The sequence below is a fragment of the Hyperolius riggenbachi genome, chromosome 6 (assembly GCF_040937935.1).
Source record: "Hyperolius riggenbachi isolate aHypRig1 chromosome 6, aHypRig1.pri, whole genome shotgun sequence".
Taxonomy (NCBI): Eukaryota; Metazoa; Chordata; class Amphibia; order Anura; family Hyperoliidae; genus Hyperolius; species Hyperolius riggenbachi.
The window spans coordinates 239,564,989-239,581,144 of NC_090651.1; the positions used below are offsets into that span (position 1 = coordinate 239,564,989).

The following is a 16,156-nucleotide window of genomic DNA, read 5'->3' on the forward strand; positions in this document are numbered from 1 at the left end:
CTACACTGTGGATCCACACCCACTTCACCCTAAGTTCTAGCTATACTTTGGATCTGCAACACCCACTTTAGCCCAAATTCTCACTTTTTTGGTTTGTGTGACCTCCGTGTCTGAATAGAGGGAGGGTCAAAGTAGGGTTAAGTGTACAGTATCTGAATTTTTTGCTGTACCCCCCTGACTATTAAGGAAGAACACTTTAAAATCGGGACTCCTGAAGTTCCAAGATTGCCATTAGCTATTTTCTAATCTTTAGTAATGTCCGACATCTGACCAACGCTGGAGTGCATTTGTATCCTACTTACCCCGTTTGCCAGAAGTGCCCAACTGTGTGGGATGTCTCCCCTCAGCAACAGATGTGTTGCTAGTCTCTGGTGATGCATCAGCACTCTGCTGAGCCCTGATCCCAGAGGGGGACCTTCCATTGGCACTTTGGTGATGCGAGTATGGATCTAAATCTCTCTAGCCATGCCACGCACGGCCATGGGGATTCGAATGTGAGATGCAACAAAATGCTGGCAACTCTCCGTTTCTTGCTCCCACCCCACCCCCCGACGGGAATTTTGAAGCAGCCTAATGATTTAAATAGGCTGCATTTCTCCATCAAAATTCCTGTGCACGGAATCGCTCTGAATTTCCCCCAATGAAAACTAATTTCAAGTATATTCGCAGCTTTACAGCCAGGCATTTTAATTAGCTAAAAAAAAATTCAAGCCTCCACATTTTCTCATGACAAGTGTACTTTAGGTTGGTAAACCCAAACAATGAAGAGATGAAGGCTTTCTTCTTTCTTGTTCAACTCCAGCTGCTTCACTTTTGCCTTCTAGACGGTCTAATTGTAAAAGCTGCGGATACAGGTTGTCTTTGACGGTGGAGAAATGCTGTAACAATGACCTTGCTATACGCTGGCCTGGATTGGTTGCATACAAACAAATGGGCTGTGGACCAGGGAAGGAGCTGCCGGATGGGAGAGCAGGTCTTTTTCTCTGTGCATTGTTCACAGCTCAGGCTTTTAGCTCACAATTCTCAGTTATTTAAAGGCGGTAATTTATCATTCCAGGAAAAATAATCATATGGTTCTGATTTTGTAAAGCACATTTTCCTCACAACCATCAGAAGAAGTTGGGCTGAAAAAGTTTCCTGTGATTTGTGGCGGCACAATTGTAGTTTAACTACTGATGAGGATTCTCTGCTGCTTTAAAATGAATCTAGTTTTTGTATCTTTTGTAGTTATTGGTCATGAAAAATGGTATCGTTGCTGGCCAAAGTGACCAGGACTATATTATACCAGTATGGATTCTGTACTATTTTTTCCTTGAGACCTATAGCTTTTAGAGGAGCTTTTTTTTTAAATCGCAAGCCTTTATGAGAATAGAAACAGCGCATCGCACCAGCGTGTACAGGTCTTCACAATTTTCATAATTTTTCAAAAGACTTTGGGATTAAAAAATTCATACGATTTGAAAAGCGCAGCAGTGTGTATAAGTCCTAAACCCACCTCTCAGCCCCTCATAACAAGTATATCCCATTTAAACCTTTCCAGCCAACAATAGCGAGTGTGTCCAGTGTCGTACCTCTCACTCTTTCCCCACAGTAAGCATGGCGAGAAACCCCTCACCCACCTGGTACGCCGTGTTATACCAGATCCAGCGCTCTACTACAAACCTAAATGCAACTACCATACGTAGTATTTACCGGTATATACTGTAACTTGGGGCAAGCAGTGATCAAAGTGTCTAAGGCCGATTTTTATCCATCAACAGCCCCACCTAGTGGCAGCCATTTTTCCTATGTCCCACATTAAGCCTATACTGGATATTAGAAAGGGTTAAAGGTAAGTATGGCAATCAGTAGGTCGTGTTTTGAAGATGGAAATTTGTACTATATTTTTATACGTACAGAGCTGACCTAGAGAATGTGGCTTTTTTTCCCCTCCACAAAGGTGAAGTATCCCTTAAAATGAAATGTTTATTTGTGTGTATGTAAAGGGAAATAATTATTTCTTTCTAATTTGTTTAATTTACTAAGTTACAAACTGTGTCTTGTAATTATGTAACAGAATATCCAGGCTATGGAGAACTACCAGAATTCTCACACTGGAAACTTTGTCTCCTTCCAGTGTTTGGAGAGCTTGTGATTTGGCTACAGCAGGGGTCCCCAAACGTTTTGGGTCGAGGGCCGGGTCAACATACTTCAGACTGCTGGGGGGGCCAGAGTATACATAAAATGATGTCGAAGTCTTTGTGGGCCAGACAGTGAAGCATACCCAGGTGACACCCTGCAATCCAATTGGACAGCAGTGTCACCTGATGTGGAATTTGACTGGAAACCAGCGAATAACTGCTTTCTGGCTTCCATATGGATGTCTGGCTATTGTATATGTGGACAACCAATAATTAAAGATGCAGCTGCCTGACTGCATCTATAAGTAATACATTTTGTGTGTGTGGGGCCGGTAAAAAAAGCCTCAGGGGGCCGCATTTGGCCCGCGGGCCTTAGTTTGAGGACCACTGGGCTACAGTGATGGGTCAAGAAGTGAGCATGTGGCTACAATTACAGTATTTTGAATTGCTTGAAAATTGCATGCAGCTTTGAATAGGGTAAATCAAATGCATTTTTTGCTAGTTTTGACTGTTCTTTTCCAAGCTGCATAAAATTTTCGAATGCTAGCTAGATTATGAACATCTTCTGGACCATTCCTAGTAGCCAAGATTCATGTGATTTGCTTGTAATCCCATAATCCTGTTGCTCAGTATCCCGCTGTCTTCTGTCAGGTACCACAGTGCACAAGGCATTAAGAATATTTGATGGAGCAAATGCGCCCCCCCTCCAAAATAAAATGAGGAAATATCTGCCAACACTTAGGTAGTGGCAGGCACCATACTGGGGAGTGGAAAGCTGCAGGAAGACTTGTTCACTGTAACGATTACTGACTCCTGTAAGGATGGCGGAGGGTAATGATCGCTCGTTACCCTCCAGCCGACTGGTCCCACGAAGCTCCGTTCGTTTTCCATCCTGTAATGGTGGAAAGATGCCAGCACGACTTCCTCCTTGGAACTGGTGTCGCTCTCAGAGGCCAGGCGTGCGCTAGCTCCCTCTTTTGTGCAGTGGCTGGAGGCGATACTGCACCTGTCCTTAATTGAGAGGCTGGCTATAAAAGCCCAGCACTCTCACAGATGATTCTACTATTATATCACAGATGGATGCTGTTGCATCCCTGGTCATCAGCCACGGCGTTCTGTCGCCGGTCCCCCTCCAAGTCGTTTCCCTTTTGGCTTACCTACTACCAGGATCTCCCTTCCAAGTAGTTTCCCCTTTTTGGTTAATCCCCGTTTCTAACCTGCCTGCCTGTCAGTCACCTGTCTGCCTGCTATCCTGCCTGCAGCCTAACCAGGATCCTGCACTCCCTGTCAGACTCCTGTCTGACATCCATTCCTGTTTCCCTGCCTGCCCTTCCAGGCCTGCTTTCCTGTGCCTATCTCTGTTCCCTGTCAGTCTCCCTGCCTCACTTCCCTGTCCTGCATCTTCCATGGGTTTCCCTCAGCCTGCCAGTTCCGTCCGGGAGCTCTCCTGTCACCTGCAGCTTCCATGGGTTTCCCTCAGCCTGACAGTTCCCTCCTGGAGCTGTGCAGTCACCTGCAGTCTCCCGGAATTCCCCCAGCCTGTCCGTTCCTTCCTGGGTACCTGGCCTGACAGCTTCCTTCCCAGGGAACTACTTTTGACTGCCAGTATCTCTGGGACTTACCCTGTCAGTCGGCACTTGCCCTGGAAACCTAGCTGTCGGCTTCTTACCCGGGATTTCCCCTGCCTGTCCATTGCCTCTCAGAAACCATACAGTCTGCTCCCTTTCTGGGTATTATCCTGTCTGCCAGTTCCGCCCTGGGATCCATGTAGGTTAGGCCTTCCTGTCCTGCTAGCCTGTCCTTACCCAACGGTCCACTCTGCCAGTATCCTCTAAATCCCGTCAGGTACCCTCTGTTCTTCCCGTCACTGGTGTGGTAGTCCTAGGGGTCGTGACCTGCAAGCACCAGGCAGCAAAGTACTTCGCCACCCACTAGGGGTGACGGCCCATCATCCCTTGTGGTGTGCGCTGGTGAAGATCCTTACTCACTTAGACCCCACACCCTGGGGCTGCTCGCCCCTTGATACCAGTAACGGTATCAACAGAACCCCAACGCTTCACAAGAACCCTGACATTCACCACTTTTGGTGTTGATCTGCACTTTTTGGTCAATTCAGTGCAGGTCAGTGGGGCTTCTTTTAGCTTCTTTCCACCACTTGTATAACCATTTTATACTAGAGTACTTGTTTAGTGCTTCTCTTCATTAGTGCATTTCAGTAGATCGTTTTTCCCCATCACGTGGGGGCACTTCCTTATCTGCGCTTCGTTTCTTCCATTGTCCGCCCGTGGGGATCAAGCGCGGTATCGATCCGGTGCGGTGATCGGACACGTCGGATATTATCAATCGAGCCATCAGCGGCTTGATTGATAATAAAAAACGAGCCGTGTATGCCCAGCATTAGACTCCACTATTTTTAAAATGCTAATGTATTTTCCCACTTCATTGAAATATTGCAAAATACAAGGTATTTCATCCTAGTCAAACTCAGCAATCGTGATTCTGTATAAGTGTTAGGACTGACTGGGACTTCTCTTCAGTCCCTGTTGACCTTCCCACGAAGGAAGAGGTGTTACCCAGTAGTGGAGACTAGGTGACCACGGGTCTTCACCCACACACCCTTGAGGGGAGTGCAGGACCACACCCCCAGGAGGGGGATGTGGAACTTAGCTGCCTAGTGCCCTACCAGGTCACTACTGGGATTACCTCAGCGAGTGGTCGGGAGAACAGAGACACTAGTTGTGGAGAAAGCGTGGTCAGATGAAAGCCAGATGTCCAAGGTAAACAGAGTTCAACGTAGATCGAGGTCACTATCCAAAGGTCGGGGCAGGCAGAAGACAACGGAGGTCGGGGTCACAAGCCAGGGGTCAGGGCAGGCAGCAGACAGCAGTAATCCAGGAAACGGAGCCAAAGGTCAGGGCAGGCGGAGATCAGCGGAAGTCGGGGTCACAGGCCAAGGTCACAACAGGAAATCAGATCAGGTAAATAGCAAGGCAGGGAAGAAAGGTTCACCGGCAGGCTAGCCAAGCTGTCAGAACGAGCAGCACTGCAGCAAAGGGCAGTGCTGCTTTTATAATGAGCATTGGCGCCAAAATTAGCGCCCGCGCAGGGCGCGCGCAACACTTTGCGCATGCACGCGTAACATTTTGCGCATGCGCGCGCGGTTCTATGTGCGCGCGAAATACTTTGCGCACGCGCGTAGCACGCAACGCCACACGCCAGGCTGGATGTGGGACTACAAGGCCCAGAGAGCCCCCGCGCGTGCGCACCAGAGAGCGCACCCGGGAACCCCGCAGACGACCAGGACGGTGAGTATGACAATAAGATGGTGTCTGCTGTTGTGGAAGCTGGCTAGAAAGCTGATGCACTTCCCTATTGGTCATCCAAGTCTGTCGCTATCCATGTGAATAAAAATAGTACTAAATTTTAAGTCTAAAATAGGGTAGCTCACACAATACAAGGGAGATATATGGCAGAGAGGGGGAACCTGCTTGTCTGACTGCCTAGTACACATTATGCTAAAATGCATCCCTGGGTAGGAGTATACCCATAAAGCCCTGGGCAGTTGCCTAGGTTGCCTCAGAAAAGCCATATAAGGATGCATCTGAGAGTGCAATTAAACTTAATCTGCTGGGAAAATTAGGAGACTTCTTCTATTACACATTCTTCAGTCACTATCTGAATGGAGTCTGAAAGTGATTTAATAACATGTTAAATTAATTTATTTTATGATTTAAATGAGACTTAAACTCTTGTGGGATTGTTCCTAGGATTGACAGTAGTTTTACAGCTCAAGTAAGATGGAAAAACTTTTTGGTAATGTAGTATTATCCAGCATTTAAAGCACACCTTAACATGTATACTGTGTGTTTGTGTGTGTGTGTATATATGTATATATAATGTGTATATAATTAATATTAATATATATATATATATATATATATATATATATATATATATATATATATATATATATATATATTATTTTTATTATTATTTTTATTATTATTTTATTTATATTTTTAACAATACAAATTGCCTGGTTGTCTTTTTGACCATAGACAATGAGCAAGCATACAGATAAGATTTTTTTTTTTTTTTTCTAACTACGGTAGATTAGCTGTGTGCATGTTTTAAGTGTATGATTTTTTTTTTTTCCCCCAGCCTCCTCTGGCCTGATAGCTCCCACGCCACCATCCTCCGCTGCCTGCAGCCTATGCATATTAACCCGGAAAGTCCTCCGGTGCATGGCATACTGTGCAGGCTGCCTGTGTGCGGTCCTCGTTGCGCTCCAGCAGCCGGGAGCGTTCTACGCCTGTGCAGTACTGCACAGGCGCAGAATGCTCCCAGCCATGGGAGTGATACAGAGGAGCGTGCACAACTGGCCCCGACTGGACAACTTACTGGGGCCAGTTGCGGAGGCTGCAGGTAGTGGAGGACAGCAGCATGGGAGGCTAATCAGGCCAGAGGGGGCTGGAGGAAGCCCCATTACGTATGTATAAAAATTGTATATTCTCTCAGTCTCAGGTACACTTTAAAGGGAAATAAATATGCCCGTCACAATTTGCTTCTTCCTTCAGTGAAACCACTACGCACTGGCTTTTATTCCTACAGTGGAGAAGTACTGTGATGTTATCTGTGAATTAGGACATTACCAGTAATCCTCGGATACTCAAAGGAATCAATTGGTAGCGCAGTAGTTAGCAGTTATTTTTTTTTATTGCAATTTTTAAAGTGAACCCAAGGTGAAAACAAACTGAGATAATCAATTAGATTTAAAAGAAAGGGATAATTTGCATATTTAGTAGGTGTGCATTGTGGGTAACCACAAATGTTCATTTATAACTGAATTATTGCAAATTTCCTTCTGTTTTAAGAAGGCAATTACACCAATTAGATTTAGACTCCTACTCCTAAAAATGACTTTAGAGATATCATGGTTTTATTTTATACTTAAAGAAAACCTGAACTGAAAATTAAAAGTCAAAATAAGCATACACAAGTCATACTTACCTTCCATGTAGTCTACCTACTCCTCAGTCTCTTTCTCCTGTCCCGCGTCCTGTTTGTTCACTGTGATCAAGGGAATTTTCCGCCCTCCATTTTGAAAATGGCCGTTACCCCATAACAGCTTTCTGGTCAGCACACAGTTAAACTGTAACATCGCTTACTTGAGCCATAGGGAAACATAGACATTACCTGGTACATCAGTTTTCCTCTCAGCTATAACTGACAGCAGGAGCAATGAGACACAGCGCAAAATCAAAGAGTGGTGTGCAGCTACAAGGTGGAGGCGAGTCCCAAGCCCCAAAAGTAAAAAATAAAAGCAACAATGTACCTAAGCGCACTAATGGACAGTGGATGGCTATTCCTGCAGGTGCAGTGATGTCTCAACAAGACAGGTCAGCCGATATAGTGAGCATAAGGAGCAATACAGTACCTCTTCCAGCCGTGTGTGTGGTGGATGGTACCTCTTTCTGTGCATAAATCTTGCTGTAATCCCGATATCCAGGGACAAGCTGATGCTCTGCTCAGCTTGGATGGAAACTGATCACGTGATCTCCTGGTCAGCTGATACCCAGACTTCCTGTTTCAGGCCTGACGAAGGCACAATGCCGAAACTCGAGTCGGGTAGTGAGGCTGCAGATTTTTTTATGTGCAAATAAACAAGCTCTTATCTAGTAAGTGATAACCCCCTGCGTGGCTTCTTTAAGCACACAGGCCTCAATTCACGGAGCATTATCAAACGTTTATCAAACACTTTATCAAATGTTTGATAATTTACCTCATGGGTAAAATCTCATTTTAAATTCACTAAGGTGTTATATATTTATCGAATGTTTTACCGATAAAACGTTCAACAAATATATAACACCTTAGTGAATTCAAAATGAGATTTTACCCATGAAGTAAATTATCAAACGTTTGATAAAGTGTTTGATAAACGTTTGATAATGCTCCGTGAATTGAGGCCACAGTGTACACTATTTCTGCTCATTTTCCCTCAACCAGGAAGTGCTGCTGTTTGCCTTCACTGCTACTGGGATTGGAGCCACTGGTGGAGTGCAGAGAAGCCAGGAACAGGAAGTCTGGGTATCAGCTGACCAGGAGATCACGTGATCAGTTTCCATCCAAGCTGAGCAGAGCATCAGCTTGTCCCTGGATATCGGGATTACAGCAAGATTTATGCACAGAAAGAGGTACCATCCACCACACACACGGTTGGAAGAGGTACTGTATTGCTCCTTATGCTCACTATATCGGCTGACCTGTCTTGTTGAGACATCACTGCACCTGCAGGAATAGCCATCCACTGTCCATTAGTGCGCTTAGGTACATTGTTGCTTTTATAACTGACAGCAACTGACATATTTCAGATCTGACAAAAATATTGTCAGAACTGGAAGTGATTATTATCAGAAGAAAATGGTGAGCTTCTGAAAGGAACTGATGGCAAGGTAACTATGTAATGTTCATTTGAAGTTACCTCATGTGTTTATTTTAAATATGTTTACTCAGTACAGGTTCTCTTTAAGCATTTACAAAGTAGGTTGAATGTTTTACAGTCTCTAATCAGTAGCAGCCTACTAAGTGTCCCTGAGTTAGAAACAAGTAAATAGTTCATATATTTTATCTCTCCCTGCCCTCAGAAGTTGTATTCTGCCAGGAAAAAGTTTTATTGCTGCAGTTTGCTTATCAGTGATGTATGTTTACTATACAGGTAGTCCCCGACTTACGAACGCCTGACTTACGAACGACCCACCGATACGAACGGCATGGATTCTGTGTTTCCATGGGAACAAGTCAAAAAAAAATTTCAAATTTGGACTTGTAGTTTTTAAGAAAATTGATTTTAAAAAATTCAAAGAAAAATTTGGCTTTTAAACTTGTATAAGCAGGTACAAAGGGCAAATGTGACACGGGGGGGGGGGGGGGAGCAGGGAGGCACAGAGGAGGTACAGGGAACAGAGATGGCACAGTGTTCCGAACGGACCTACTGTGCCTATCTTGTTTGTTAACTGGGGACTACCTGTATTCCCTGACAAGGTACCAACCAGAAGACCTGAAGCTGTCACTTCCATGCCTAGAAACTCTTTTTCAGGCAGCAAAATAAAACAAGTAAAACAGCCTGGTTATTAATGTTTTGTACTGTACATACACATATTTATCTCATCATGTCTCATATCGCCTCGGGTACACTTTTTACTACATTTATTGGAAATCAGTCGATGCATGTTCTCCTACTCATTCTTCAGGTACTCCACAGCCCTGATAAACAGTCCTTTTTTTCCTCCACTCTTAAAATTTTTGTTTGACAGCAAAAATGTGTAGTTAAAAACTGTTTAACAACATCAAATAGAAGAGAAAAGGTTTAGCGAACCATTCCCTGGCTTTTTCTTAGCCTTCGATGGCTGGATGATGAACCACTTTATTTCACAATGAGATTTGGCCAATGGGCCAAAAGGAGAAGTGCAAGAATTCAGTAACACAACCTTGAAAACAGATTGCCAAACCTTAAAGAGTACCTGAACTGACATAAGAGAAATCTGTGAATGCACAGTTCCAATCCCACTTAGAACTAGGCTGTGATGCTTTTTTCTTCTCAGAATTGAGGGCTATAAATTGAACATTCTCTGCATTCCGGCTGTAGCATAACTTTGTCTTAACTCTCATTGGTAAGGTATTAGAATTGTAAACTATTTTTCCCTATAAAAATACAACACTGTAAAATTTGTAAAGTGCTTTTCTCCCAAAGCACATAGATATGCCTGAGATCAATACATAGTTGCAGGGTGAACTGTGGAAATACGGTATGTGTTCATAAATGCCAGACTAAACAGGTGGCTTTTTAGTTTGAACTTTAATGCTTCAAGCGATGGTGATGTCCTGATTGGGTGTGGAAAGGAGTACCAAAGTGTAGGGGCAGCATGACATAAGGCTCTGGCTCCAAAGGTTTTGAGTTAGACTCTGGGGGTGACCAATTAATTACATCCTTTGATCAAACATTGTGGGAGGTATGATGCAGTTCAAGCATTCAAGATGTGTCTGCATGGGTGTTGAATGAACATTAAAAACTGATGTCCTGTCCCCAAGATAACTTTAAATCCAAATAAAACTTGCCATTTGTAACGATCGGTGAAGTACAGAGAGGTCTGATTACCGGTGACCTGCAGCGTCACGGGGAATACAGACGTATACCAGATTATATGTGATCTGCAGTATCACCGATAATCCAATATACTGGCTAACCTCTGTTCACCTGAGTAGAGTGTAGTGTTTGGTGTAACAGTAACACTAAGAGGCCGAGGCCTTAGTGCAGCAAGGAGAACTGCACGGATTCCTTCCGCAGACCTGAGCTCTCCAAGACGGGAGGAGTCAGACTGACAGTAGGAAGGAAAGTCCACGAGTGACCCTCAGAAGGAAGTATCACTATGAGGACTGGGAACCGCCTCCAATCGTGAGGTCGGTTCTCGAGGTCGGACAAGCCAGATCGTAACACACGGACAGATAAAGTACAAATACGGTAGGCAAAGGCGGAGTCAAAGTACAGGCAGGATTCGGCAACGGGGTATCAGATATATCGGGGTACAAAATCGGGAGGCAGAAACAGAGTCTAGGAACGAGCCGAGGTTCGGCAACAGGGTATCAGAAAATATCGAAGTACAAGATCAGAGTTCAGGCGGATAGTCGAGGCAGGCAGAAGTCATAACAAATAATCACAATCAAACTAGTACTTTAGCTATCAAAATCTATCTAAGTGTAGGATTACAGCTCCAGCTGGTCCCGGCACACTTAAGGATCTGACTACGGATCTGGGTGCTCCCACATATGTGATCGCAACGCCAGACACCAGATGAATGAACAGCCAGCAGTATATATACATTAGGTGTCCCCCAGCACCTCCCTGATTGCTGGACCAATGGGAAGTGGAGCTATGGTCAGCTGACCTGCCTGGTCAGCTGACTCTCCCCTGGTGTCATAAATCTTGTCTGAGTGCGCGCGCGCGTCACTCTGAATCTTGAGGGACCACGAGTCCCAGCCAGCACAGCCCCGCTCTGCGGTGTCTCCGCAGCGGGGACCTGCCGGCTAACCGCCGCATCCAGCGCGGTGGTTTCGCCGCTCTCTGCCGGCTGATGCACGGAGGTAGCCGCCTCATGATGTGAGGAGGCGGCTGCCTCTCCGTGCGAGTAGCTGCCGTGTGCGGAAGGAGCCGCCCGCCGCTGGCTCATGGCGGCGGCTGCTCCGCGCTTTCTCACACCATTTTAGGAAAGTCCTATTTAGGAGTAGAACTGGTGCTACAATTATTTATCTGATTGGTTTATCTTCACTTCTGGTTTGTTTTAAGATCTAACTTTTACCATCTTAAAAGCAGGAATGAGCATGTGTTACATTTATTTACTAATTAGTGTAGTACATGTATTTACTAATTAGATCTTCTTGTTTTAATGTTTGTTTGTTTTTTTTTCTCTTATTTTTCTTTGTCTTTAGTGGTGTATGAACATAGATCAAGACTTGAACGCTCCTTACAGAAAGAGAAAGGAGAACACAAGAAGACAAAAGAAGGTTAGGATGGCATGTTGATTGTACATGTAATTCCTTATCACGTGTGCCACCATTTCTTGTGGATTGTTTAGGGATTGTTTATATGAAGCAACTGCTAAATAACATTCACCATAAAAAGTATTTACAAGTGTCTTTTAAGCAGATCAGGATATTTCTTGATAAAAACGTGTTCTACTGTAGTATAGAAATTACCATAGTACACTTGCTGGACCACCACACCCATCAGTGTGTATCATGTTATTTCAGCAAGAAGTTTTAAATCAGGATGATACCATTTGTTGGCTAACTTAAAATGAATAAGAATAAGCAAGCTTTCAGCCTTGCAGCCTTCGTCGGGCTTATATCCTGTTAGTTTGCAGGCTGGTGGTACAGACAGCTATATACATGCAACATCAAAAGGGAAAACAGATTTTTTTTCAAGCATAAATACATGTCATTAAAATGCCTTAATTGAAACAAAACATCTAAATGGGGTGAGAGGTTGTTAGCTGAGATAAGGATCCTTGTTTACTCTATTCTCACAGACCTGAGAGTTGGGCTGAGGTATCGTAAATTCTGAGTTCACAAGTTCAGCTATATAGGTTGAGAATGAGTTCAAATATCATCTGCCTCATACCAATATAAAAAGTTTTTGTCCTTATTCAAGCCCTTGTCCACAGCTTTGAACCAATTTATAAATTTTGTTTCTGCTATTAATCGATAATTTGACGTTTTGAAGCCATTCTTCAGGGCAGTGACACGAAGATCATGCTGTGTCCGTTGGAACGAAAGTGTGTAGCAACTGGGAGTTCAGATTTGGTATCGTTAATAGTGTGCCTGTGTCCATTCATACGTTTGCGCAGAGTTTGTCCAGTTTCTCCCATGTACATAACATTAGGGCATTTGGCACACATGATTAGATATAACAGATACCTACTGCTACCCTACTACTACCCTACTGCTACTACTATGTTATTTCACTGATGGACAGGTTAACCTCATTCAATATCTACGTAATTTGCTCAAACTCCAACCATCCATTTAACAGCTCAACACCACCACCTGTGGCTACACAAACACAGGCTCTATAGCATGCCTCAGCTTTCATTGCACATGTGGCAAGGTTAAAAAACCTTCCATGGATCCAGATGCTATGAGCAGCTACAGACCTGTCTCCAACCACCCCTTCTTAGGTAAAGTTATTGAAAAGGCTGTCTATCGGCAACTTGAAACCAGGCTGTCAGTAAACAACATCCTGGACCCTCTACAATCTGGCTTTAAGAAACACCACAGCTGTGAAACAGCCCTCATCCAAGTTTGCAACGACCTGCTCATGGCAAGGGACAGAGGGGAATGCTCCATCCTAATCCTGTTGGATCTCTCAGCGGCGTTTGATACAGTTGACCATGAAATCCTGCTTAACAGACTGCAGGAGTACTGTGGCATCAGTGGATCAGTCCTCCAGTGGTTCAGATCATTCCTGACTGACAGAACACAGAGATTATCCCTAGGTCCTATAATGTCCAAACCTGCACCTCTACAATTCGGAGTGCCACAAGGATCAATCCTATCCCCTCTGCTGTCTGCAATCTACATGTTGCCACTCGGTACACTTATCCTACGTCATGGCCTGACGTACCACTGCTACGCCGACGACACACAGCTATACCTGTCCTTCAAACCTGGTGGAACAGACCCTACCCCAAAAATAAACTCTTGCTTAGCTGAGCTTCAGGCATGGATGAATGAGAACTGGTTGAAACTGAATGCTGACAAAACTGAGGTCCTGTTTGTCCAAAGCCAACACTCGCCATCAAAACAGCTCTATCCTAAAGCAACACCAATCAGGATTGGGAATTCAGACATAAACAGCTCCAACCTTGTGCGCAGCCTTGGAGTACTAATCGATGGGGAATTGAGTTTCAGAAACCAAATTTCATCTGTAGTTAAATCTTCCTTCTTTCATCTGAAGAACATTGCAAAGATTAAACATCTGATTTCCCCCAGAGGATCTTCCAACCCTAGTCCACGCCTTCATCACATCACGGCTGGACAGGGCCGCCATCAGAAATTTTGGGGCCCCTCACAAATCATCAGTCCGGGCCCCCCCCCACCACAAACTGAGAAATTTGCGTAGCCATTACATGTTGGCAGAGCTAGTTGGAGGCTTGCTGTCCACAAATTAATCACGAATAACCACGGTGGATACTCGTGATTCAAGTCAGCTCTAATTGCCTCAGCTGAGTGGCTAGATGCGGCGGGGTTAATTACTCAGAACGCCGCTCTACGCCCAGCATTTCAACGAGGTGCAAGTGTCCGAATGGACGCGTTGCAAGCCTCGATATTGAGCACTTCCTCCTTCAAGCCGGAAGGAGGAAGTGCTCCATCATTTTTTTAGAACCTCCCAGTTTTATTTTCTGTTTAAAAAAGCTAAAAAAGTAGGTTTAATGCTATTGTCTCATATGGTAATGATTCAGCTTTTCCCATAGTCTCGCAGTTAGTAATCATGTGACCCCCAACAAGACAAATTCAGCAATCATGAGGCCCCCAACAAACCATGAGGCCCCCAACAAGACAAATTCAGCAATCATGAGGCCCCCAACAAGACAAATTCAGCAATTGTGAGACCCCCAACAAGACAAATTCAGCAATCATGAGGCCCCCAACAAATCATGAGGCCCCCAACAAGACAAATTCAGCAGTCATGAGGCACATAAATAGACAGCATTTCACATAAATAGGCAGAATGCCCCCTTATTATGGTAGACACCTCTCACCTGGATTCTGACAGGGACCCCCAGGTTAGGTAGTGAGTGACATGGAGCCCTTTAGGCAGTGAGTGACAGGGAGCCCTTTTAGGTAGTGAGTGAGTGACAGGGAGTCCTTTTAGGTAGTGAGTGACAGGGAGCCCCTTTAGGTAGTGAGTGAGTGACAGGGAGCCCCTTTAGGTAGTGAGTGAGTGCCAGTGAGCCCCTTTACGTAGTGAGTGAGTGCCAGGGAGCCCCTTTAGGTAGTGAGTGAGTGCCAGGGAGCCCCTTTAGGTAGTGAGTGAGTGCCAGGGAGCCCCTTTAGGTAGTGAGTGAGTGCCAGGGAGCCCCTTTAGGTAGTGAGTGAGTGCCAGGGAGCCCCTTTAGGTAGTGAGTGAGTGCCAGGGAGCCCCTTTAGGTAGTGAGTGAGTGCCAGGGAGTCCCTTTAGGTAGTGAGTGAGTGCCAGGGAGCCCCTTTAGGTAGTGAGTGCCAGGGAGCCCCTTTAGGTAGTGAGTGCCAGGGAGCCCCTTTAGGGAGTGAGTGAGTGCCAGGGAGCCCCTTTAGGGAGTGAGTGAGTGACAGGGAGCCCCTTTAGGTAGTGAGTGAGTGCCAGGGAGCCCCTTTAGGTAGTGAGTGCCAGGGAGCCCCTTTAGCTAGTGAGCGAGTGCCAGGGAGCCCCTTTAGGGAGTGAGTGAGTGACAGTGAGGCCCTTTAGGGAGTGAGTGAGTGACAGGGAGGCCCTTTAGGGAGTGAGTGAGTGCCAGGGAGCCCCTTTAGGTAGTAAGTGCCAGGGAGCCCCTTTAGGCAGTGAGTGAGTGCCAGGGAGCCCCTTTAGGCAGTGAGTGAGTGCCAGGGAGCCCCTTTAGGGAGTGAGTGAGTGACAGTGAGGCCCTTTAGGTAGTGAGTGAGTGACAGGCAGGCCCTTTAGGGAGTGAGTGAGTGACAGGGAGCCCCTTTAGCTAGTGAGTGAGTGACAGGGAGCCCCCCCCCCCAGCCGCTGCCACTACTTCCCCTACCTTGCCAGCAGCCCAGCGTTAGACCTCAAGATCAGCGGCGACCCGACCAGTAAGAGCGGGCGCCGGACGCACCCGCTCTATATGAGAAAGTGATGTCACTTCCGCATATCAGTGCGGGCGCTGGGTCCTAGCGCCCGCACTATTGTCGCCGCCTGATCGAGGTCTGAGGCGGCGGAGGCGGCGGCAGCGGCTAGAGGGATGGAGGGAGCAGCGGCCAGAGGGGTTGAGCGGCGGCCGGGCGGCACCCGCAGCACCGGCCAGGGCCGCGGCGGGGATGGGGCCCCCCTGCAGGCCCCGGGCCCGTGACGGGAGTCACGGATGTTCCCCCCCCCCCTGATGGCGGGCCTGCGGCTGGACTACTGCAATGCCCTTTATGCTGGTCTCCCTAAAAAGGACCTGCGTCGCCTGCAATTAGTGCAGAATGCTGCTGCCAGATTGCTAACAAACCAGCCTCACCACTGTCACATTACACCGATCCTTCGCTCACTGCACTGGCTACCAGTAGAATGGAGAATACTCTTCAAGATTGGACTGCTGACATTCAAATCCCTGCACAATCTGGGCCCTGGATACATGAAGGACCTGCTGAAGCTGCACCACACCTCTCACAACCTCAGATCAGCAAGTTCTATAAACTTGGTCACTCCCAGCACCTCAAAAAATCTGGAGATAGAGCCTTCTGTCATGCTGCCCCTACTCTTTGGAACTCCCTGCCACACCCAGTAAAGACAG

General features: G+C 46.0%; 1 protein-coding gene across 3 annotated transcripts in view; it reads left to right on the forward strand.

Moving 5' to 3' along the window:
• The window catches only part of LOC137521396 (Golgi integral membrane protein 4-like), a 212,441-nt gene that overhangs the window by 57,239 nt on the left and 139,046 nt on the right, over window positions 1-16,156 (forward strand). For all 3 annotated transcript variants that reach the window (XM_068240577.1, XM_068240579.1, XM_068240578.1), the window contains exon 2: window positions 11,607-11,681. In XM_068240577.1, the coding sequence (XP_068096678.1) occupies window positions 11,607-11,681 (75 nt within the window). The remainder of the gene's footprint in view (window positions 1-11,606; window positions 11,682-16,156) is intronic.